Genomic DNA, 26736 nt, shown 5'->3' on the forward strand with positions numbered 1-26736 from the left:
ATTGTGTGAGGTACAAACGCTCCAGAGGGCATAAGCATTCTGACGACTTGTTTTCCCACTGCATAATTGCCTCTGAAGGGCGTTACATGCTTCGAAATTGGAATATGGTTCGGTAGCAGTGGTCAGAGAAATAAGCGAGTAGAGCAAAAAAAAAACGAGAGTATTTGCATTGATGATATGGCATTTTGTGTGCGAGGAATTTCTCGATCTGATATCGGTGCTACCGTTTCTTTTTTTTTGCGGTGATGCCCACGGCCTAGTTGAACACAGTTGCAATTCACTGCAATAAGAGAATGAAGTAAAAAAAAAAAATAATGTCCGAATTCAACTGCACCTGCCCTAGAGGGTCATTGAGAATGTTTTGTCCTCGAGAAAACAAACCATTTAATCACTCGCTCGGAAGAAGGTTGCTTCTGATCGAAATATTGCCGAAGAATGTCAAGTTCAAGTGTCTACGTTGAAGTGACAATTGCCTTATTTCCGTATGTTCGCCGGAATGTTAACTGTAATTCGTTGGATGTGATGCAATTAAACATAATTTTATCGCGTGTCTGACGCTCGCTGGAGCGAGATGCAATGCGTATGGATTATTTAATTAATTTATGAAAGTAGTGGAAACGAAGTGTGAAAATAAAGTCATTAGTTTGCACCTTTCTGTTGAAAGGGAGGATGTTTGGACGAAGTATCGCCATCATTCATTTTTATAGATTTTATCCAAAGGTGGTGGAATATTCATCTAGAGATTGTTTGTTTTAATTGGAGCTGCTTTTGAATCAAAAGTGATGTTCTATTGTAATATAACATGGTCGGTAGTTACCCGCACATCGCGCGTTTTTAGTATAAGATTAATATAGGGCTCTTGAAAGATCGCAGTAGGTTCTGCTCGAGAGTGGTTGATTTTCGATTTGGCTGTCACGTTTTTACTTCGGTTAGAATTTTCCCTGAGGCCCGTTGAATTTAAATAAAAGTTTCCAATAATGTCGCGTGTTACCACCATATCCTGTGTTCGGTAGTTGGTAAAGTCATATACGATAAAGTGTTTTAAATTACCGGAAGAGGAGGATCCATTGTGTGCTAAGGACGATGTGTATAAGAAAGTACAATCTAAATCAGGCTTGTTACAGATCATTCCGGTGAAACACGAAATGAGATGCAAAGCTTTCTCTACGTTATCCAAAACTACAGAACCCATGGATTGGAGGATCAAATTAACATGGTGAGACCTGTCCAAATATTTTTTACAATAAAAAAAAATACGTACTCCAGGTTCAAAAGAACATTTTGAAACTGGAACTGTGTGTGTAATAGTAATATCCAATTGATAGAGGTAATACATACATGCGAGGCTTATTGTAAGTAAAAGTAACCTCGGAATGGGTGTGACTCTTCAGCCATTATGTAATGGATTGCTGCATCTGCAATCTCAACTTAGTGTTCTAGATGCACTTCCACAGTTATTAATTGAGAGCTTTCGATGCCTGTACCATTTTTGCATTGGTATAATTGTGTGGCAAGTCCAATCATTGGAGGCGAACCAGCCCAAGGCTGAAAGCCTCCTTAATAAAGCTAAATAATAATAATAAGTCCAATCATACTTCTATGCCCAGGGAAGTCGAGAAATTTTCCAACCCGTGAAATTCCTAGACCGGACCGGGAATTGAACCCAGCCACCTCCAGCATGGTCTTGCTTTGTAGCTGCGTCTTTACCGACTGAGCTAAGGGAGGCCTCTTAGGCTTTTATAAGGCTTTTATTAGCCTTATAAAAAAGGCAATTATCGGGCTTGTTGGATATTTAAGTAGGGTAGAGAACTACTTCGGCCTAATCGCCCATTTGAGGCCTATCGAGCAGAAAACTTCTAATAAATCTATGATTTCAGAGTTAAAAAGTCAATTATTTGGTACGATACTTTAGTTAATAAGCTACGGAACGAAGTCAATGAGAACGCGTGATATGAAGGTTTGCACTCAGTATTCCCAAAAAAAAAAAACGCTCCGACCGAATCAATTTTAATTTTTTTTTTTTTTCAATTACGTTTCAATGCGTTAGGCCGAGTTTAGAATCCGTTTGCCGAGTTTGGCGTCAAGAAGCAGCGTTAGACTTTTGACAATATCTCAACGATTGGTTTCTCTTTATCAAATCTTACGGAAAGGTAAATAAATTTGGAAGCCATCAGTAATAAAAACATTCCGTTTGATGCTTAACTGCGCTAGATTAAGAAAGAGTAAGTGCGGGTTGTGCTTAATAGGCCGGAAATGGGGTTGTTAGCCCTATTCTAGTTTTTCAACAATCTTTTAAACTTCAACAATTCAACAATCCATAACCTGATAGATTAAAAAGAAAACGCTTGCTGCATTTAATAAAATCTGACGCGTTTAATTTTGATACCTTGGGATTTTACGGGACGGACCCGGCATCCATGCCTCTTACGCTGGAGGTCACGAGATAAAAACTTGTCCCCAGACAAGCCACGAATGGCCTAAAGTGTGTTAAAGTGACTAAATTTTCTAAAAAAAAATCACGTGATTTAGTTAGGTTTGATGCACTCCTATGTAATGCTGTTTCGACAGCGAGGATTTTGCGACTTTCAAGGATTTCGCGTGGGTTTGCCTCACATATATGTCGTGGTAGTCCATCGTGGTTTCACCGAGTATGAATTCAACCGAGGGGTGCGACACATCTAAATCTCGATTTTCAATGGTCGAAAAATCTCACACTAGCGAATCAATCTACGAAAAATCTTTTTTCATCTCTTGCATCTAAACCCATCTACTCGCATCGCTCTCACCTTTTTGCAGGAAATCTTCAAAATCATAATCAATCGTGTTTCTATCTATTAAGCGCGAGTGCATCTCACAACAGCAAAGCATAAAATTTCCTGCATCTTAGATAGAGTCGCCCCCCTCGAATTCAACTGAGTTTCTTCTTTAATTATTTGAATACTCCATTAAAATGATTTCACAAACTGGTTTTCAAATGATCGTTAGTGCTTTTGTAAAGGGTGATGTTAACCGTAAATTTACTGCTTACATACGCAAACTATTACTACTCTTTTTGAACATTTGATACCTCCAATATTAAACCTCTAAGAAATTCCACGACCTTATCAGATCTCTGAACACAAATTAAGATGTATGTACTCTGGGTCCCCACAGCTCTTTCAATCTGTATTAAAGTCCCCAACAACTGTAACATATTTGAACGCATTTGGTTATGATCTGAATTTGCGTGAGAACATTAAAGTTTGCTTGGGAAAATATTTGAGAATCGGAACGAATCTATTCAATTCTCGACAAACAGAATGTCAATTTTGACCAAAGCTGATACTTAGAAACTACAGACGTGATGGATTGAAACCCGGCAGGACATCGCAGTAGAGGCAGACTCAGGGACTCATGGCGGCGGAACCTCAAAAAGGAAATTAAGAAAGTCAACAGGAATTTGACCTAGGTCCAGGTCAAGACAAAAGCGAGCAGCAACCCTGGACGGAAATTTTTCACGTTGGATCTATGCACAACTAAGGGTGTGAAGTAAGTAAGTAAGTAAGTAAGTAAGTAAGTAAGTAAGTAAGTAAGTAAGTAAGTAAGTAAGTAAGTAAGTAAGTAAGTAAGTAAGTAAGTAAGTAAGTAAGTAAGTAAGTAAGTAAGTAAGTAAGTAAGTAAGTAAGTAAGTAAGTAAGTAAGTAAGTAAGTAAGTAAGTAAGTAAGTAAGTAAGTAAGTAAGTAAGTAAGTAAGTAAGTAAGTAAGTAAGTAAGTAAGTAAGTAAGTAAGTAAGTAAGTAAGTAAGTAAGTAAGTAAGTAAGTAAGTAAGTAAGTAAGTAAGTAAGTAAGTAAGTAAGTAAGTAAGTAAGTAAGTAAGTAAGTAAGTAAGTAAGTAAGTAAGTAAGTAAGTAAGTAAGTAAGTAAGTAAGTAAGTAAGTAAGTAAGTAAGTAAGTAAGTAAGTAAGTAAGTAAGTAAGTAAGTAAGTAAGTAAGTAAGTAAGTAAGTAAGTAAGTAAGTAAGTAAGTAAGTAAGTAAGTAAGTAAGTAAGTAAGTAAGTAAGTAAGTAAGTAAGTAAGTAAGTAAGTAAGTAAGTAAGTAAATAAGTAAGTAAGTAAGTAACTAAGTAAGTAAGTAAGTAAGTAAGTAAGTAAGTAAGTAAGTAAGTAAGTAAGTAAGTAAGTAAGTAAGTAAGTAAGTAAGTAAGTAAGTAAGTAAGTAAGTAAGTAAGTAAGTAAGTAAGTAAGTAAGTAAGTAAGTGAGTAAGTAAGTAAGTAAGTAAGTAAGTAAGTAAGTAAGTAAGTAAGTAAGTAAGTAAATAAGTAAGTAAGTAAGTAACTAAGTAAGTAACTAAGTAAGTAAGTAAGTTCCGTTTTCAATACAATTCTTTTAAAGTTCTTTCGCAAATCCAGATTATATCCAAAATCGTTCAAATGTGTCATATTTATTGGGAACCTTAATACAGATTGAAAAAGCAGTGGGAAGTAGGGGTTGTTAAGATGTAAGATGAACCACCCCAATGTATTAGTCTGAAACTCGGTAAACATTTCCAAAACTTTCTGATCCTTTCTATAAATATGTAACTGTTATAACTTATTTTCGTTTTGAATAAATTTTAGTCAAATTAAAGTCGTTTTACAGATCAATATTTTGAACATAAACGTGCAACATTCCAGTTGATTTGGTCCATATTATTTCAAGAAATAACAGTTTAGAAAAACGGTAGGCAAATAAGAAGCGTTCGACTAGAATTGCTCTACATCATGCAGACTCACCTAATCAAACTCAAAAGTATACCGATAAACCTTGAATTGTTGATCAACCAGCAGCTAAAATTTGAGAAATCGACAGTGAGCGTTGCTAAGGGCCTAATTATCTCTTAAAATTGCTACATCTAAGCAAAATAATTTTCTAAAATTTGTTCGATGCAAATGCACCGATAAATGTTAATCCAATCCTTTTATTAACAAAAGAGAAAATCGACGAAGAGAATCGATCATTGCAATTTGGCCCTTATGAACGCTTACTGTCAAACATGTTGATGCGCATCCTGAAAAATCACAGCTTGAGATCACAGCAGGCCGCACTTGAGCGCTGAAGTGTTTTTCTTATGCTGCGTGTTTTTCGACAGCAAGTTTTTGCATGTTTTCCTTAAAATTCATTAATTTGCGTGCTGAAATGTTTGTTTCAAGTGTCCATAAGTAGTACAGATTCAGAATGCAAGACGAGATTATCATGGACAGAAGTATACGAACCGACACGAACAGCTGGTACAAGAGAGTGAGATAATAACATACCTCCATTTTTTTTTCATATTATTCACAATAACATACGCCCTTTCAAATGCCGTAAAAGAAGTTTTTTTTGTTTGCCCCAACCAGAGGTATTAACATTTAAAAAGTGCATATTTTTAGAATAAAAACGTCAATAACTCTTGATTGGCGAAATTAGAAATGAGAAAACTAGAGCAAAACAACTGTTTTTTTAGAGCCACCCTAACTCAATTCAAGAAAAAAGCTCTAAATCGGCTCTAAATACAAAAAAGTTGTTTAACAAAGTTGCTTGAAATTAGCTCAGCTATAACTTTGCTCAAGAATTTGTACCTTAATTTATTCAAACAAAAAAGTTAGATTTTTGATTTTAATGATAATAGCCAATAGGAACCACCCTAGAATTCATTGTCATAAAAATAAGGGCTTAACTATAAGGAACAACTTTGTAGAAGAGACTTTTAGTCTAAAGTTTCAATTTCAGGCTCAAAACATATCATTCCACCTAAATCTGCATTCTGGACCACTGTGCAATGTCTGCTTATACTAAATGCGCATGCCAAGATCAAAGGTGTAGTTTGTTTTTTTTTTTAAATTCTGCAAGTGTGAATGCACTCCAAGTATATGTTAAATTAGTTAAAATTGATATGAAGATGTATTCTTGCAGGAAATATTGCTCATGAAAGTGACCTCAAAGTATACGTATCTGAGCAGTTATTCTTAAAATGGGTCCTTGGATTTACAATAGAGCTGCTTGGATTTACAATTGCCATCTCCAGGGCTTAACATATTTGCACCTATTGATGAAACAACTCCATCAAAAAATAGGTGCAGACAGGTTTCTTCCATAAAATCACTGCCGGCCAGTGGGAGATGGATTGTAAAACACACCCACACATCCTGAAAAGTCACAGCTTATTGTACTTGTTCGATGAGAAAAAAAGTCACGAGTTATATACTTTGTCCAGTACTGTATGTGTAGTTTGTCAATCGTCTCAGCAGTTCTCCAAAATTTACAACTTTAAGTTTGCTCCCTGGTCCTCTCAAAAGTTCGCTAAGAACTATAGAGAACTTCAGTGTACTTTAGTGACTTCCAGAAAATTCAAGCAAATTTTCGAAAAATTTCTTGTTCTACGAAATACAACGGATTTCAGAGGTAATTAGAGAGATTCAGATTACTTCTCAGAACATAACTTTAGTTGAAAGAGTCTCCAAACGAGTGATTACCGCAGAGATGTTTTCGAGAATTTCAGAGATGTTTAAACACTTCAGCAAAGCTCTTCGGGGATATTTAAGGGAAGCTACTGTTAAGCTTAGAGAAGGTCAAATGGATCACTGTATAGTTTAGGTTTCTTCAAAAAAGTATAGAGAATCTAATAACGCTTTGGAAACCTTCATTAAGATAAAGGAACCATTGAGAAAGTGGAAATCTCCAATAACCTAAACAAAATTAAAGGAATCTCATAAAAGCTTCAAATCATAAAATTAGTTCAGGAAGTCGTTTACAAATTTAAAGAAACTCAGCAAAAACATAGCAAAAACTTCGTATGTTTACATTTGGCACATTAATGTATTTTCTGCCCTTAGTTGAAACATACAGCAATCCATCATTTATTGTACATGAAATTATTTAATAATACATTCATTTGCATTGAATTTTACATGCATGGATGCCAAAAGTTCAATTGAAATTGATTTAATTTTCAATGGACAACGATATAAAAATACATGAACGTGAAAATTTCAGTTTTCCTTAATTGAATTTCAGATAGCTATACGTGTAATTTCATATTTAAATTCTACAAGTAACAGCCCTATGGGGTTGTACGTAACGGTTACTTAGGACTACGTGGTCTCATATAATAAATCTTATTTGTTAACTGCAGCAGGAGCTTGTGTTTTGTGTAGGAATAGGAATTTGGGTGCGGTTCTCTGTGTTTATACTCCTTAGTATGACGCGCTTGACATAGATGACCCACAGTGACTCACGAAGAGCTACTGATTCCGATCAATAGCGGTGCAGCTTCTTCCTCTTTCTATGGATGCTCATGTGGGCTATAGTTTGCTGCTTACAGGTAGCCTTTCCACCACTCACCGCGCGGTGATTAAATGCAACTAGGTAGACCGCATGGAATTAAACTTTTGAATCTGTGTTGGGGAAATTGCTTTTTGCAGGCAATCGGTGATAATTTGAACTATCATAGTAACAGTTGCACATTCGTGCAATTTTCAATAGTGACATTTTGAAAAATTATAAAGTTTATAAATTATAAATTTAGTAGATGTGTAGAAATATATCTGAATGATTGGTGATACAATTATTGAAATTGGTCCAGGGGCAGCTGAGTTATTAACGTTCAAAGTCTTTCATGATTTTGTTACATGTTCCATTCTCGGTTTTCACAAAATGTACCCCCATATAGAAATCACAGACGTAGTCCTACGTCAAAACCTCACACTTAGAAATACCTCATCTTACACGTAACGGAATCCATCTCCGGCATAAAGGATAAGACGTAAACAAACGTCTCATGTAAAAGTAAGTGCTCCAAAACTGAGAAGTTCTAAAGTACGTTTGGTTGAGCTGAATTTTGCGTCTATTATGACTCAATTTATGTCAAAATCGACGCTCGTATATGTCAGTCTCAGAGCACCTAAATTTGCATTATATTTTCTAAGTGTGCTGCTGTGTGTTGAAATTTCCTTACTACATAGTTGATTAAAAGTGTCAGTTGAATTACATTCTTTATTACACAAAAGAGTCTACTTTAAAAAAAAATCAGTTCTGCCACAGTTTTATCAATGCAAAAAGAAAACTACAATTTTTATCTGCTTGTTTTTTGTTATAGTCTCTTTAACCACAGACAAACAGACGTAACTCTTCATTGTGTATCTTCGTTCATGCATTTAACGGTTGATTTGAATATTATTAGTTCCGCGAACTACTCGTCGCAGCGCTGGGATCGGATCACTTTGACGTTTCTAAATATACATTCTATAGAACTTTTTTGCAATATTGTTTACGAGTTAGCGAGCCAGCTTGTTTTCCGCGAGAAGCCAGAGAGATGTCGTTACTGAGGTTTTATGTTTTGAGATACTATGTTTTCAAGAAAAAGTTTTTCAAGGAGTTACGTCTGTTTGTCTGTGCTTTTACACTCTTAGGTCATTCTTATCTCGACCTGGGATGAGATTTGTACTCGTGAATTTGGCGTGAGAGGTATGGGTGTTAACTAGTACGCCAGGACATTACATTTTACATGTGGTTTCCGCGAGAGTATGCTGCGAACGTTGTGAATCAAATACGTGTACTACCGAGTCCTTTAAAGAGGACGAGTCGAACCGTCTCTCTCACATAATCGCTTCGGAATTGGACTGATAATGGCAATATCAAGTTTACCGTACCGTAGTGGTAGAGCACCCGTTTAGCACACTTACTGGGAGGTGTGACTTCGATTCCCACCCATGTTTGAATCATTTGTCTCCATCCAAGCACATATTCTTAGCCTTGAGATATCGTTTCCGAAATAGTTTATATTTATAACAATTAAAGTTATGTGTCGAGCAGAATTATTAAATTATTTAGCAATAGTCTACTTGGATTTCAATGTGAGCTTGCAGAGAATCTTTCATAATATCCATGGAATTTTCAAGCAACAATCCGTTCAAACTTTATATTTTTCGCTTGATGTTCCTTCAAATATATTTGGAAAATTAAGCATTGTATGAAACTCAAATCAAACATAATTTTAATATCAGTATTGAGAAAACCTAATGGTATGCTTCATACGATGTTAAAAAAAAACTAATTCAAAACTACGTACACAACTCATACTTGACTTCTGAAATTTTCATCTCTACAAACATCAACACAGTTCTCAGCTGTTTGGTATTTTTTGATCAAGAAATTTTTTTGGTAAATGTTTAAAAATCAGTGAAAAGTTAAAATGTAAGAATAATTAATCCAAATTTGAATTGAATTGGTTCAGTTAAATACATTTAATGGTGAAATGTTTCCGACTTCAGTGATCTGAATTCATTGTACTGATTTTCACTCGCAAAATTTTGAATTTATATGTATGGGTTGATAAATAATTAAAAATGCAGAATAGATGTAATTTAAATAAATTATGATAAAAGTTCTTATTTTCCATTTAATTCCACTTAGCATTTTGTGTCCGTGACCGATACGTATTTCGACTACAATGTGCAGTCTTCATCAGTGTGATTCCCACATACCCATCTTTTGAGAGCATTTTCCAGCTCTCAACTTAGTGTTCTAGATGCAGTTGTAGAGTTATTAATTGAGAGCTTTCCTAGTCAACCAAAGCATGAATGTTTACAAGCACAATGATACTTTATGCCCAGGGAAGTCGAGAAAAATTCCAACCCGAGTGAATTCCTCGATTGAACAGGGAATCGAACCAGCTTGGTCGCGTGCTCTTTACTGATTAAGCTATCTGAGGCCCCAGTCACTTAGTATATTTATATTGATAGACTCGAGTTACACATCAACCAGAAGGAGAAAAGCATGTTTTTGTTACAAATGTGGATTTTTGACAAATATTAAGAACTATTAACAATATTGAAATATAGTAAAGCTTTTTCAAACAATGTTTAATTGTTACATCAATGCGTGCAAAACTAATTAAATTAATAACGTAGCTCACAAAAAAGAGCAGTTCACCAGATTAAATTAATTCCACATTAAGATAGTTTAGACAAGCGTAGGCTGTTGGAAATTTGACTACCTGTTTATCATGCACGGAATACGAATCACCATCATATTGATTTCTCATTTTCCAAACCTTTAAATCCATAAGTTAACTCGAATAAAAAGCAGAATCTTGTTTAACGATTTTCGCTCGCATTATCATTAGACAGAGCTAATAGCCAAAGATGCTTAATAATCATGTTAATTCCGCAGAAGCCTCTAAAACAGACACTTGCTATCGCACGTCTCACTAATTTCTCGGGGCATGGTTTTTTGCCCACCACCATAAACCATCCATTTCCATATTTCATACCGCCGTATTGCAACATTCCTGTGAAAGGCACAACTCGAAAAATCGTCTACCTGTGGCCTAGGCCAGTTGCATGCATAATGCACTCTCGCGTAGCCGCTGGCAAATCTCAGGGTTATCATCATCCACATCTATAGCCACCAATGGCTACCAATCTGTAAACTATACTCTCACACAACCATTTCTCTGACTCTGATCAGCGCAGACCCCACCGAGTGGATATAGCTCGCTTGCCTGGTGCAGAAGTCATGGAAAATCACTCATCGCGTTGAAATCTCCGTCGCTACCTGGCTGTCGATTCGATTCTGTCGTTTTTTTTTTGCATGCTGATTTTACTACTGCACCAGCAGCAGCACAACTCTTTTCTACATGAAGGGATAATTTGTAATGAAAAGTACAGCAATGCTAACAGGCACATTGTGTTTTTGATCCCCACACACAACTGACCGTGTGAGTCGGCCGGATTTGCGTCTGTATCTGTGTGTTTGTGTGTGCACATTTCTGTCTGATGATGTACATGAGCATAATTTTTTCGCTTTGCTTTGCTGAATTCAATAAAAGTGCTGCTCTTATTGAAGTATGTACACGATGTAGCACTTTTTTACTTCCTGTCTCCTCGGCCTCCCCCTTCTCTTCCTGTAGTCGCGAGTTCCCTGATGGTGTGTTCGCATTAAACGCATTTTATTACCAAGCTGGCATAAGCAGACCCATAGGAGTTTTGCTGATAGGTGGTACCAACTCGCTCGCTAGTCCCTTAAAGAGGACGACGGGAGAAACCGATGGGACCACGCTCGCGAATGCAACAACACAAAATGCCTCATTTGACCCGGCGCGCAGAGAGTGTTGATATTTCTTTTTATCATGTTATGGATCCGATGCCGAAACAACGACGAGGCAGAAACGCGGACTGCGGGGGTCCCGATGATGTCTGGCGAGGTCCCGAGACCGATCACGAATGTCTTCCGATGACGCGCTGGGGGTGGGTGATGGCAGCGCGGCGACAGTGTAGTTGCTCGGTTATGGTGTGTATGTTATTATAACATAAATTGTAACATGTTCCCCTCAAACGTTCCCGTCGTCAAAGTCGACGATGGAGCCTTTTCTTTTTTTTGCAATGTTGCCCCAATCGAAAGTGAGGGGAGAATGTATTCATTCAGTGATTTGAATAAAATTGCCCATAATAACGTCGGAACAAGAGTTTTTTTTTTGCATTGGCGGGAAAAGGTAGTAAATAGAGGAGCAAGAGTTAAACGGAAGATATCCGGCGATTTTTAGCATTTGCTTGTTGGACGATGAATTAAAATAAAGTTCCTATGGTATATATTACTGTATATAGGGGAAATGGCTCTAATGTTGGCCTATGGATCTAAGATTGGGCCCATCGCTAAAAATCTGCTATTTATCAATTGTATCTAGATGGGACGGTACTAATGTATATTTTTGGTTGCTATTGAAAATTTAGTCGATTGCTGAATTTATGTATGGGCCCAAATTAGGGACACTTAGGCCGACATTACATACATTTCCCCTACATAATACCGACTGACTCTGTAATGGTTCAAATCCTGGTCTGGTCTTATTTTTGTTGATATATATGGATATTTGTTAAACTTATTTGAACATTAATATTAGGTGTAAATCATAGTGCTACCAAATATTTTCTTTGCATGACAGATCAATACTTACGGCTTGTCTTTAGTTTCTTCAGCGTTCCACATCTCCAAGATCTTACTCCACTTGGTTTAGCCTCGTTACGCTCCTCTGTGCCTTGTGCCTGCCGAAATTGAGGCTACATCATTTTGGCGGAATTGTTGTCCGGCATTCTTGAAACGTGTCCCGCCCATTGTACCGTTCCAGCTTTAGCGACTTTCTTGATACTAGATTTCTCCTTCATACGGCATTTCCAAATACTTCGCCAAGGATGATCCTAAGCACTGATTAGTAGGAGAAGACTAAATTTTTTAACATTATTCAAACTAAATTAGTCTGATTTATGATGAACTTCTTGAATCAACAAAAAAAAAAAAAATGCAACACATTAGTTGGGCAAAGAAGAATTATATTATAACACACCATCGCCGGGAAATGATTTCGGCAACGTGGAGCTTTAGGTAGTGATAAACGTCACTAGAACTATTCCACAGCCGCAGACAGTATATGAGCCTGTGAATTAGAAGAAAAACTTCAAGTCTCCTCATCGATTAATGTTTGAGTTAGTTAAAGGAGTGTGTATTTGACTAGAATTGTCGCATTAATGGCCTTTCGCTCAATTTCAACATCTATTCAATTTTCATACTGTTCTAGCGGAACTTTCAACCTATCCTCTTCAGAACTTTCTCTAGTTAATAAATTATTACACTAAAGTATCATGTTGATATTAGATAGCCTTTCCTAACAACTTTGAAAATCGTAAACTTCACGTATGAAGTAACAAACAGCACTTTGAATAAAAAGTACATTTTTACGATTTTTAAATTTATGTTAATTTGAAAGCTTATCAACAATGCTATTTTTTTCAGATATGGACACAATGGAACTCCTAAATTGACCAGAACATCAACTTTGAGTATTACGCATTGTTCTAGTTGCACTTCCACAGTTTGAGAGCTTTCAATGCCTGTAACATTTTTGCATTAATATAATTGTGTGGCAAATACAATCATACTCTATGCCCAGGGAAGTCGAGAAATTTACCAAACTCGAAAAATTCCCAGACCAGACCGGGAATTGAACCCAACTACCACCAGCATGGTCTTGCTTTGTTGTGTACCTTTACCGACTGATCTAAAATATCGCCTACTACTAGCTAAATTTGTATATCAATGCCGTTATAAGTAGGCATTGAGGCATACTGAGAAACATTTTTTTTTTTGCATAGTTTGAGGTCCTCTCCCTTTTTGGATTGACCTTAAGCTACCAGTACTATACAGGGTAGGCCAACTACTCGTAGGAAATTGAGTACAGTATTGTCAATACTTCACGTATAGCTCCCAAGTCGCTTTGAGTGCTTCGAAAAGCAAACTCTTGTTGGTAATGTTGCTTTTATCGACTTGTTGATCCAGAATCGACCATAGATTATCAATCGGTTTGAGATCCGGTGATTGTTGTGGCCATTGCAGTAGCTTGATGTGGGATACGCGGAAAAAAGTAGTGGTCTTGCGTGCAGTATGCTTGGGGTCGTTGTATTTCCGGAATATGTAATCATCCTCAAGCCCAACTTTCAACAAATTGACCTCCAAATCTTGAACCAGTATAGTAAGTAAAGTAAAGTAAAGTAAAATTTATGGGACGCATTATGTAATCAACGTAGACGATAGTGTGGTTAGTATCCAAGACACTATCCACTTGGTGAACAAACTTCGTCATAGTTTGCTTGATCCCACAGTATAAGGTGTCCTTCAGGAAAGTTTTCTGGATAGTATAAGCCATAGTACATCTAGGGTTAAATACCCCATTTCCGGCCTATTAAGCATAAGACGCACTTAGTCGTTCTTAATTTAGATCAGTTTAGCACCAAACGGAATGAATTATTATTGATTACTTCCAAATTTATTTGCCTTTTCGTACGTACCATAATATTTGAAAACGAGAAACCAAACGTTGAGATATTGTCAAAAGTCCAACACTGCTTCTTGACGCCAAACTCGGCCTACGGATTTTAACTCAGCCTAACGCATAGAAACGCAATTGAACCGCCAATGAATTCACTTCGGCCTATCGTATGAAGATAAAAATTGATTCGGTGGGAGCGCTTCTATTGTTTTGGGAATAATGGGTGCAAACTTTCATACCACGCGTTCTCATTGACTTCGTTCGGTAGCTTATTTACTAAAGTATCGTACCAAACGCATAATTGACTTGTTAACTCTGAAATCATGGATTTATTTGAAGTTTTCTGCTTGATAGGCCCAAAATGGGCGATTAGGCCGAAGTAGTGCTCTACCCTACCAACAGAGATGAAGAAACAGCTGAGTACGTCGAACACATATTTGAAAGAGTCGGGAGAGAAATAATTCTACGGGAATGTGGATCTGCATGTGGTAACCACAGATTCAACATCGTGGGTGCCCTGAAAATCAGGAAATCCACTATGCTCTGGGGGCTTTCATCTGGCCGATTCAAAAGATCGAATGATCTTTTACGTTGCTTTAATCAGATACGAACCACGCAAAGCCATTCGTTAAATGCCAACAGCAAGGATAAGCGTATTTCAACAGGAGATTGGGTGACTCTATCTATAAAGTAATATGTCATGTTTGAAACAGGTATGTTTTTGCAAATGAAGATTAAAGGAGATATTAATATGATAAACTATAATAATTATAATCTACAGTTCGATCACAATCTTGTCCACTCACATATGTTCCTCTATATGCCCTGAAGACAAAAACCCGAGAGAAATCATGGTTTTGGGTAGCTTTTCCACATTTTTTTTCAACTGGAGAACTTATCTTATCGAATGAAATTCCTTGGTAAGCAAACATTTGTGCTTACATTTCACATATAGAGTCGCAGAAAAAAGATTTATTTTTGTCAAGCAACACCCTAGTCTACTTGCAACCGTTATTTGTAGAAGATAATTGTTTCTGTTCACAAGTATATTTCAATAACAATAGCATCATCATCATCAGCATTATCAACATGATCGATAATAGCCGAAACATCTTTGGAAATCAAAGAGCAAATGAAGGAGAAAACAACTACTGACAAGGGGGACATGTCACGTTTCTCCTATGTCTAATTCATTGCATGTCACAGTCCTGCTTACCTTGATAGCTTGTCTTTCATGTCTTGGATTGGGTCCGCCTTGGCTAGCCTGATTAAGCTCATTTCTTTAAGTCGTACTGATAGCACAAAAATCTATGATATGTTTTCTAATTCTGCCTTCTCCGAGATAAACTCAAAGATTAGAATCGATGTTTGTGATGATGTGGTGGTGCTTGAACTCGCAATCCTTGCTGTAACCAAAATATATTTACCACTGTGATCGTGTTTGTCAGTCCCTTCATGCCACACTCGTTTGGCATCATTGAACCAGGCGAAATTAGACACGCGGTTTTACTTTATGCTCGTTTTACTTTCAACAGGACACTCTTATACCATTGAAATTAATGTTCAAATTTATGTTTTCCGTTTTTTTATAAACCATCCATTTGAGCTTGAAGTTGTAAACAAACAATCTCAATAGTCATAACTGCAGGGTTGCCAAACTCATGGTATACTGAGACTAACACCTTGATGGTGGCAGTTCAGCACGTTCGGCACAATGCTTGGCACAGATAAATTACTCGGCACAGTTTGAGATGTGCAGAGTTGAATACCCCTTGCTTAATATCGTAATCCGGGGGCAAATTGATCACTTAATAACGAGAATATAGAAATACATTTCTACATAATACAAAATTGACAAACTAATTGTATTAATATCAGAAGCTATCAAGTCTCCATCTTTTTGCATGGTTACTTATCATATTAAATGTTTTGTTTATTTTCAGGATATTTCTGAAATGTCAAATTTTAAAATGTCGATATGGGGTGAAATTCAATAAACCCTCAAATTACTGTCAAATGAAATTACTAATAATTGTTCTTACTAAATTTGGGTTCCCTGAATCCAAATTAAATGTTAAAATCCTTGTGTGAAGCGTATTTTCAGCAAACATTTCAAAAATAAATTCTAAAAATGCATAGTTGCGCCTAACTGAAGGCAATATTAATAAAAATCACTTTATATTTCACACAACATCATTGACTTGTCAATTTTGTAGACATTTTACCGTAATTTTTCAAATAATTCAGATTCATTGACACTAACTTTAATAAAAAAATACCACATTCAAGTAAATCGTTGCAACCCTATGACCGTTTGTTTGAATGCTTTTGAGCGTCAGTCAAATAAATTTGATATTTATGCAGTAAAATCTACTTCTATGTCATGAGAAAATTGCCAAAGCAATATAGGAGTCTCATCATGTAATGCTATCCCGATTTCCCTTGATATATTTCACCGAACATTTTCTGCGTGAGATTTTAAAACGCAACTTATAATGATCAATATTACCCAAGTGATCAATTTGCCCTCGGATTACGGTACTTTAGAGAGATATATTTAGTGTGAATGACACTGATGATGACTGCACAAAGTGGAATATGATGGTAACTAAAGCTCGATTCAAAGTAAATCTGGACGCACGGTTTAATACACCACCGCGCCCCTGGTGGTTGGAACAAAAAACGCTTGACAGGCATTTATTGATGTTTCATTGACGAAAAAATTGGTGAAAAGTTTTTCTCGATTGATCGACGCATCCCGAAATTACGGATCATGGAACTTGAGAAAAGAAAATTAATTGTGCACAAACATCTTGTGAGCCCTTCGTGGTCTGCCTCAAAAATAGCAAAAATGTTAAAGCCGGAGGCGAACCAGCCCAAGGCTGAAAACCTCCTTAATAAAGAAAACCTAACCTAGCCAAAAATGTTAAAATTCCCAAAGTCAACGGTGAGCTTTGTAATCAAACGTTACAAAGATACTCTGAGTGTGGATAGAGCACAGCACATCCATCATAAAAGTGGCACTAGGAACAAAGAGCTGAGGAGAAAGGTGTTGAGGTACGTGAAATGCAACCCAGGTGTCTCCATCCGTGATTTGGCAAAGAAATACGATTCCAACTTTTCCACCGTAACATCCTTTCAAGAGAAGGATGTAAGCGAGCACGATTACCATACGAACGAGTTTTGACGAAATTTGATGGCTGTATTTTAATGGATGACGACGAAATGGATTATAAACAAATCTCCGGACGAAAATTTTACCTGTCAACTGGTCGTGGGCAAGGTTGCAAAGACTCATTTCAGCTAAAACAATGTTTTTCTAAATTATGAAATAATTAGATGCCATGATCAAATTTTGAATTGGTAGGATACAAGAAGAGGTTGCAAAGAATGTGTTTGACATATTAAACCTGTTTATTTCACTTCATGAGAGTCACAATCAGCGATTTTTCACAAACTCACTCACTCACTCACTCACTCAGCGATCAGCAAATCGCTGATTGTGACTCATAGAAAGCAAAATTTACAGGTTTTATGTTTCCAACGCATACTTTGTAACCTCTTCTTGTAAGTTACAAGTAAAACATGCCATCATACCATCTTTTAGTTTTATTATTCCGAAAAACATTATTTTAGCTGAAATGAGTCTTTGCAACCTTGGTCGTGGGGATGTCCCTTCCAGGTATAAATTTGTTTTTGCTGATAAGTTTGTTCGGAAACTAATGATTTGGAAGGAATCTGCAGTTGTGGCCTTAAAACCAAGGTTTTCATCACATCTCACACAATGACGTCGAAGGTTTACATTAAAGAGTGTCTGAAAAAGCGTATTTTACCCTTCATTCGGCAACACAAGACCAACGTTATGTTTTGACCGAATCTCTACTCTAAGGAGGTACTAGAATGGCATGCTGCAAACAATGTTAATTTCGTCACCAAAGAGATTAATCCTCCGAATTGCCCTGAGTTCAGACCGATCGAAAAATATTGGGCGATTATCAAGCGAAAACATCGAGGATGCGGTAAAGAAGTGACAAATGCACAACAAATGCGTTTAAAATGGAATAAGTTCGCCCGTACAGTGTCATCAGCGACTGTGCAGATCATGATGGCATCGATCACAAGTAAAATGTGACAGTTCGTTCGAAACGGTGAAATGTAATAACCTTTGGAAACTGAATAAATACCCTTTTGTTTGACGTTTTGATCAACCGTGTATGTTGTTTAATTCTTGAGTTATGATCACTTGAATGCGTCCAAATTTACTTTGAATCGGACTTTAATTGCTTTTTTTTTGCTCTTATGAGTATTCCACTAACTTCCCAATTCCTTACATTGATTGTTATATAATTGCCAGTCTAAATTTATAATGTTTGGATAATTTTTGGCAATCCCTGCATTTTTTTCCGGTGGATTCTATTAAGCATTCCTAATTGGAATTGATTCACACCTTAAATACCTTACAATAGTTTTAGCAGATTTAATTTATTGATGTGATGTAATTTATTAAACAATAATTCTCCAAAAATATTAGTGATAACTGGTCCTTGTTTACGTCACAAATGACGTAGAAATCCATCCGTATTCATAAAAGCGTATTATGAAATTATATGCTACATTTCAAATGGAAGTGATGCTTACTCATAAAATTCATAATCATTAATGCTCATGATGTGAGGATCAGAATTCATGGCAAAATGTTCAAAATGTTACTCTGTACAAGTCACGAATTACTTTAAAAGCAAGAATAAACAAATTACTTGATGTACATGCAATGGCATGTGTTTCTTCAAAGGTTTGTTTCCAACCAATAACTTTATATTAGGGAAATGTTGCGAACTAAAAGATCCCTCATAAATGTGCAATGATCATACTATTATCTATTGTTGGAAATAAACCCAAGTATAATTTTTAACATTATCATGATCTTCACAGCATCACATTATTTTAACAGCACTAATATTCAATAATGTACAAAAAAAAACAAAAGTACTAACGGAAATCATGCAAATTTGAAAAAAAAATCAACAACGTGCTCGATCCTACCTAATTTCAATACATTCGCTGCTCAATTGCCAAATTTTCCCATTCATAGGAATTGACATTAAACCCCATTTTTGACGTGATTGGTACGATAGTGTGCTGTTAAAGAAATCATCCATCCGTAGAAAACTGAAATATTTTTCATTCATATCAGGTTCAACTAGAATTTAGTAGGGGAATTTACGTATTCCCATCAATATAAGTGGCGTCTACGCTTCTATTTACCAGGCGTCAGACTCCCTTATGACATGTTTGTTTATTTACATTTGCATGCTGCTGGATGCTCCATACATTCCAATCAACAGAATTGTCCAAAACTGTTTGGAAACGTTTTTACAACGCTTCAAACTTTTCAGGTGAGTGTCAGTGGCAAACTTTTTTTCATCGGCAACCTTTCCATTTGAACTGCACCGGCAACTCAAAATCAGCCACTTTTTATAGTGCGACGTGTTTTGGTCATAAAATACTATTGCTTCAATTTTGGTTGCCGAAAACAGCCAATATTTTGATGCTTCAAAATAAATTGACAATTTAGTATACGAAAAAAAAAAAGAATCAATTGCCTACTTGAAATGTTAGGAACACGTTTTCCATCGTTCACGTAATTCTTAATTATGCATGAATTTGTAGGATGGAATGAATAGCTTTCGCCTGATTTGCTTCCTTTAACCCGCTTGTTGTAACCTTTTCGGTATTCTTTCCAGCTTTCTTTTTTAAAATATGTACTAAACTGCCTTCACCAAAAAAAAACAGGAAAACCGGTGATGTTCTGCATCGGTGAAGAACCGGTGTTAAAATGAAGAAAATCTGTGAGAAAAACGTTCTGCCCTTCGCCGTTTCAAAGAGGACAGTTTTCTCCAGTGATAAATGGTGCCAGTGGCGGGGAGCGGGAACAAGATTTTCTCACTGGTGGTGACAGGATTTAGGGTCTTGGCAATTCTTTTCCACACTGCTCCCGGGGTATGGTCTGAGTGGAAGCAACAGAAGAGCATTTAACATTCCTACCCACCTGAAAGAGGGGGAAAGCAAGCAAAAGTGGTCCCCAACTAATGTTTCACCATTAGATATAGATGGTGGAGATGGGGGAAATTGTTGAGAGGGTTTTATTTTATTGCGAATTAATGTCTAACAACACTCCGAGTCTATAACCTGCTTCTTCCATGTTTTTTTTTTATATATTAGTGGGAAATACGATGAAGGAGCAGTAGGCAGAGCAACAGAAAAAAAATAAATAAATCGGTGACGGACCTTTCTGTGCTCCGAGTAAGCCTACTACGAGCGGAGAACTATTAGTCGAGAAGTCAATGTGAGGTAGGCGTATCGAAGCAGGCTGATGGCAGGAGTTCGCATACGTGTTTCCAACTTGTAGCGTGCGATACCTTTCCCCTCGTTTTCGGGGTGGTGGCTGAAAATGAACCGCATCGAGAGGGGAAAGAATTAAAATTGAGCAGCTATTGAAAGCCCCAACTGGATAATATGAACCGTGTTTAGCTTTATTCTTCCTGTGGTTAGCTCTGTGAACGATAAATGTGCCTTTTATACTCCAGTCCTTCAATCGATGTTGTTTAATAAAACTTTGTGCTCTAGTGTGTGATTTTCCATGATTTCTTTTTCTTTCACAAAATAATTGGCATTCAGTTCTTTTGTATTCATTGTACTAACGAATGATAGATGTTTTCCTATTTATTACGTGTCTATTCAGTAAATGTTTGTTCTTTCCTACTGTATGTATCCACTGTTTTTACGTTTACAAAATTCACTTTACCATAATCAAAATTGTTCTCAGTAAAAACTTCCCATCAACCACCGAAGCAAAGATTCACTGAACGAATGGACGATTTTTCTTTCTTTTTTAATTTCAGATGCTTATCGATAAAACCACCTGAGAGGTAGGCGCATACAAGTTTAGCAAAAAAAAAACCCCTATCAATGAGCGTGTGCGTGTATGAGTGTGATTGAGCTTCCCACCTCCGCCACAAATTATTATCCCACCTAGGCTTATATCAGCGAGCAAGATCATCCGCGCGAGAAAATAAAAATTCAAAACCGAAAAAAACGCAGTAGGTATATCCCAAAATAAGCATTTTTGCAACCTTAGCAAACAACACTGATCAAAGAATGCTTTGCAAGCGCCATTGCGTAGTACTTTTTTTTTTTTTTTTTATTCCAGCGGATGATTTTGTTCTCGCAAAACAAGATGGCCCTGTTCAATCACAACATTACAACACGCGATTATTTAAAGTCGTTAGTACATGAGCTATGGCTGGCTGACCTTTTGACCGCTAGTGAAGTTGTAGTGATGATTTCCGCTCAGAGATGGAAAATTGTTTCGTCACGAATCGTGGTTACACGACCGCACCGTAACTGGTGTGGTTTGGCATTCGTTGATTGGATTGTTTCGTTTTATGACAATTGGCGCTATTTTTATGTTCCCTGGTACCTTCGATTATGGATGAAATTAAGGCTTTGTAATTTAAAAAAAAAACTTTACTTGTACAGTATTTTTCAATGGAAAACAGACACGATACGATTTTGGATGCATCTATCATCGGGATATTGGACTTCATCTACCGTGTACATATAGATTTAGTAGCCATAAATTAACCTGAATTGCTTTCTTCTGTTGTTTTTGATTTACATTCTTCGGTTGGTGGTGGAAGGGCATTGTTGGAGCAGAATGTCTGCGTGGCAATAAATCCGCTTCGAGTAGCAGTAATAAATATGATACAACAATATTATGAGAGGTTTTATTTGATTATATCATGGGATTTATCGTTGGTTTTAAATAGTTCCGATCAGTGTTCAGTTAAGATAAGCTATTGGAAGAATAACGATATCAGCCACACAAGTTAAACGACATGATTTGTTTGCGGGGAAATTCATTAATATTGACATCCGGTGCACAATATTTGTTCATAGTGCAGGCCAAAATATGATTTATTTTTTATAATGCACATCAGTGATGATAAATATAATTTATTCTACACTCAACTTAGCTGAAAATTGAGACAACCTTAAAGGTCCACGCACATTAGATCCGGATCGGACGCGTTGCGGTGAAATTACAGCTAAATCTATTGTCTAACTGTCAAATTAACGTCAACGCAACGCAAACGGATCTAATGTGGGTGGCCCTTAACAGATGGACCAACTACCAGCATGAATTTGAATTTTGAGATAGCAAAATTCTCTTGATCAAAGCAACCGCTGAGTATCGAAGTCAACATTTGTTTTTCTTTATTCGTGGTTGGTTGTTGTTGTCAATTTTAATATTCGTCTTCATCTTGGTGGGGATGATTTTGAGCATCAAATGCGAAATGATTATTTTCATATTGCACAAATATAGCTCTGAAGAACTTGTCGTGTTGCTTCTTACACACAGATAGATGGAAAATTATTGCCCTTTGCTGAATTGATGATAATATCGAGGTTTTAGGTTCTGGGGTCGACAATATTTAAAATAGTAATTTGGTCCAAAACAAACGTGACAGCGAATATTTTCAAAGCGCAATTAATCTACACTGGGTTGAAGCGCTACTCTTTGAGTGCGATAGTAAATGATTAAAACAGACGCTGATGCATATTCAATACTGATATTTTTAAATCAGATTCGATAATCCAGCGTTGCCGGATTAAAATTCAGTCAAATGCCATTTGGGATGAGTTATCAGAAATCGTCGGAAAAAAACATTAATCCAAAAGTCCAACCATAATTTTGTTGGGCTGAATTAGGAGTAAGTGTATTACTGTTTCCCTATATTGGCTGTGTGATAGATTTTAAATATTGCATTCGTAATCTGAAACTATTACCTTTATTTAAGACTGTGTTCCAATTGCCGGTTTAAATTTAACTCGTAGTTAAGAGTGACAATTGAAGATGATAATCCACCATTGAAAATCCCAGCGTTGTCAACTGGGCTGCGGAGTCAGGTCGGAGTGCTAGTGGAATCCAGGATAGATGATAGAGCCAATGGGGTTTTACCAGTGGAATAATAGAAATACCCAACAAACATTGAAAGCTGAATAAGAGCTCATATAGGCAAAAATATGCTTCTTCAGGCAAACAATAGCTTATTCAGCTTTTAATCATCTCAAATTGTTTGTTGGGTAGCATTGATTTGTAATTCAAATAATTCAATAATGTCGCTAACTCCGACCCGACTCCTCAGCCCTTGTTGTCGATCGACTGGTTCTCGACCAGAAGTTCAAGAAGTTATTCAAGATTATTTGTTTTCAGGGTTATTCGTTTACTTTCTATCTTTAAACTTTAACTACGAGCTGAATTTAACCTGGCATCAGAAAAACACCATGCCTAAGAACAAATTTGCTTTATGTATTCTATATCAACAATTAATCAGTTGTCCAAGTACTGTTGTTTGGATATAAAGAAATATTACTGTGCGCACAAATATTAAAGAATGCGTTCAACCGAATTAGAACTATAGATGGAATATATTTGTTAAGAGACGATTGTGATTGATACTTCATCATCAAGAAATAATTTAAAGGAATTCGAAGGCTATTTTGGCATTTTTGGAGTAATTTGGCGATTCGAGACCATTTTGACGATTGTCATTTTGTAAATTCGAAGCTTGTTGGCGTTTTCAAAGAAATGTTAGCGATTTAATTATTATCTTCAACATTTATAAAATCACGTGGCTTGCGCGTCGAAAGTAATTTTCGGCATTTTGGCGTTAAGGTTCAATTTATTGTTATGCATTTTCGAAAATTTTGAAAAAGCAGTTCTATTTGACGTAACATTTCAGATTGAAAAAAGCTCGCGTAATTATGTGTAAATTAGCAAAATGAACAAACCGAAATTTTGCTTCTGAATTCTTTGAAAATTCATCGAAGCCAATTGAACCTTAAGATCTGTTGGTGATTTTTTTATTGACTGTTTTGACCCCAGAATGAGCGAATAACTTTAAGTACATTATGTTTATGCGCAGATATTCACACACTTATCCTGTCAGTAATTTTTACCGAGTTTTTGAATTGCGGAACTGTTCAATAAAATTTAAAAAATCTGTGAAAAATTCAAAGATACGAAAATGTGTGACAAAAATTTACAGACTTACTTCTGTTAACCCCGTTTAATGATGAAAAATAAAATTTGTTGATTTTATCGAATCGGTCAGTTGAATTTTAACCAAGTTTTTCAGTAATTAAAAAAAAACCAGTAAAAAAATACTGACTCCTGTAAAACGCTAAGTGTGCACCCAATAGTTTTAATATAATACATGTACATGTTCACAAGTGGGCGCGCAGGAAGGCCCCCCGTCTCGATGAGTCTCATCGTCGCCCACTGGTCACCATAGCCGGTCGAACTCCAGACGAATCTAGAACCACACTACCATTCATACTGGCGACATCGCTCTGATGAGACAACGAAACCCTACCCCAAACTCCTCCCCTTTTCCTATCCTTCGACAATGTACCCCTCTAACCTCGAGTAAGCCGCGAGTATTCGGCCCAACTCCTACTAGACATAGAATTAAGTGAATTTTGTTACAAACAAAGAACAATGAATTATCGGCTCCGTAAAGCTAACGCGATTGAGCCTTACAAATAAACGAACTAGATAAAAATATGTACATGTTCACAACTTGAAGTAACGCTAGTGTTAGCTTTTTGGTATCTGGACTTGAAATCCGTGTTAGGGATTTAAGCAAGCAGGTTTAATAATTTTTCAATAGTGAACTATTGATAAACAATTATAGTTTTTATACCAAACAAATCTTACGTCAAATCTGATTACAATCGTACATTAACAATGAAATCCATCCATAAATGGTAAAGTTATTATCGTTTAAAACCTAGCATTGTTTGGTGACGCTGCTTCGATGAAATTGTATCCCATACCTTCGAAAAAGACGTAGTCCTGTGTCAAAAATAACTTTAAATAGTAACAAATCATTAAAATTAAAAAAAAAATACTATGAAACCTCCCTGAAGTAAGGTATTTTTTTATTTCAAAATCAGATTCAGCGCCCCAACATTATCTCAAATGAGACCTTTTTGGCTTTATCTTGTTCTTGTATGAAGTAAATCTATAGTGGGCTGGCTTAACTCCGAGAAGTAGTGAGCGGATTTGAGTTATTAAAATTGTAAAATGTAGATTTTAAGATAAAGTATTTTATGTAAACAAAAAAATAAAAACTCAGAATTTCGTTGTTTCCCATGGATGCTCTTACTTAGTTATTGTTCTTAAACAATTCGCTGCAAAATACATTCTCTCAATGTCACCACCACAATAGATCGACTATTAACCACTTTTGTAATGGTATGTTTTGTTGCGATTCGCATTGAGTTTGTATTTTAAATATTACTCAGTACTGCTATATTGGGTGGAATTACGGGCATTTGGAAGGATTTATATGTATTTAGAAATAACGCTACCGTCATCCGTTTCAAACCAGTGACTGCAGCACGCCTGGCCTTCACATGACTGATCTCTTATGAATAAAACCTACTTCCAAATATTTACCTTACTTATCAATCAGGCTAAGACCTTGTTGTCCTCTGCTGTCCGAAGAAGTCGTCTCTACTCTACTCGATCCATGGCCACAGTTCACCAGCCTCGTAGTCTGCGAAGGGTCCGCAGGTCGCCTTCTACTTGGTCGATCCACCTTGCCCGCTGCGGACCTCTTCTTTTTTCTTCTTGGGTCGCTTTCTAGAACCATTTTCACTGGGTCGTCGTGCGGCATTCTTACGACGTGCCCAGCCCACCGTAGTCGCCCAATTTTTGCAATGTGGACGATGGATGGTTCTCCCAGCAGCTGGTGCAATTTGTGGTTCATTTGCCTCCTCCACGTTCCGTCATCCATCTGCACTCCATCGTACATGGTACGCAACACCTTCCGTTCGAAAACACCAAGGGCGCATTGGTTCTCCACGAACATAGTCCAGGTCTCGTGGCCGTAGAGGACCACCGGTCTAATCAGCGTCTTGTAGACAGTCAACTTCGTGCGGCGGTGAATTTTATTCGGCCGGAGCGTCCTCCAGAGTCCAAAGGAGTCCCTGCCAGAATGCTTCTTTGAATTTCTCTGCTGGTATCATTTTCGGCGGTCACCAGTGAGCCCAAATACACGAACTCATCGACCACCTCGATTTCGTCACCGTCAATCTGACCTCGGGGTGGGAGGCTAACATTGTCTTCCCTAGAACCTCTTCCTTTCATGTATTTTGTCTTTGATGCGTTGATGGCAAGTCCAATCCGCCTAGCTTCAGCCTTCAGTCTGATGTACGTTCCCGCCATCGTCTCAATGTTCCGTGCCATGATGTCAATGTCATCGGCGAAGCCAAGAAGCTGGATGGACTTCCTGAAGATCGTGCCACTCTTGTCTATCCCAGCTCTTCTGATCACACCTTCTAACGTGATGTTGAATAGCAGACACAAAAGTCCATCACCTTGCCGTAACCCCCTTCGAGATTCAAAGGGACTCGAGAGTGTCCCCGATACTCGAACAACGCACATCACTCGATCCATCATCGCCTTGACCAATTCCGTCAGTTTGTCTGGAAATTCGTACTCGTGCATAATCTGCCATAGCTGATCTCGATCGATTGTGTCATATGCGGATTTGAAATCGATGAACAAATCATGTGTGGACCCGTTGTATTCGCGGCATTTCTGCAGAACCTGCCGAATCGCGAAAATTTGGTCCGTGGTAGCGCGGGCACCCATGAATCCCGCCTGGTATTGCCCCTCGAACTCTCTTGCAAATGTTGACAGGTGGCATATAATTTGGGAGAGTACCTTGTAGGCGGCGCTCAGCAGTGTGATCCGCGGTAGTTGCAGCAATCCAACTTGTCGCCCTTTTTGTAGATTGGGCACATGTTATCTGTTACAATGATAATATTTTCTCTATCAAC

At 37.1% G+C, this 26736-nt stretch overlaps 1 protein-coding gene across 12 annotated transcripts in view; it reads left to right on the top strand.

Annotated features, from left to right (window-relative positions):
* dac (dachshund) overlaps positions 1 to 26736 on the top strand; it is a 109898-nt gene that overhangs the window by 32117 nt on the left and 51045 nt on the right. For 6 of the 12 annotated variants that reach the window (XM_065237226.1, XM_065237220.1, XM_065237228.1 and 3 more), the window contains exon 2: positions 20724 to 20750. The exons of the other annotated variants lie outside the window; for them this stretch is intronic. In XM_065237226.1, coding sequence (XP_065093298.1) covers positions 20724 to 20750 — 27 coding nt within the window. The remainder of the gene's footprint in view (positions 1 to 20723; positions 20751 to 26736) is intronic. 12 annotated transcript variants of the gene reach the window in all.

This window comes from Ochlerotatus camptorhynchus, unplaced genomic scaffold (assembly GCF_037179485.1).
Source record: "Ochlerotatus camptorhynchus isolate MF236.1 unplaced genomic scaffold, CSIRO-AGI_Acam_v1.1 ptg000598l, whole genome shotgun sequence".
Classification (NCBI taxonomy): Eukaryota; Metazoa; Arthropoda; class Insecta; order Diptera; family Culicidae; genus Ochlerotatus; species Ochlerotatus camptorhynchus.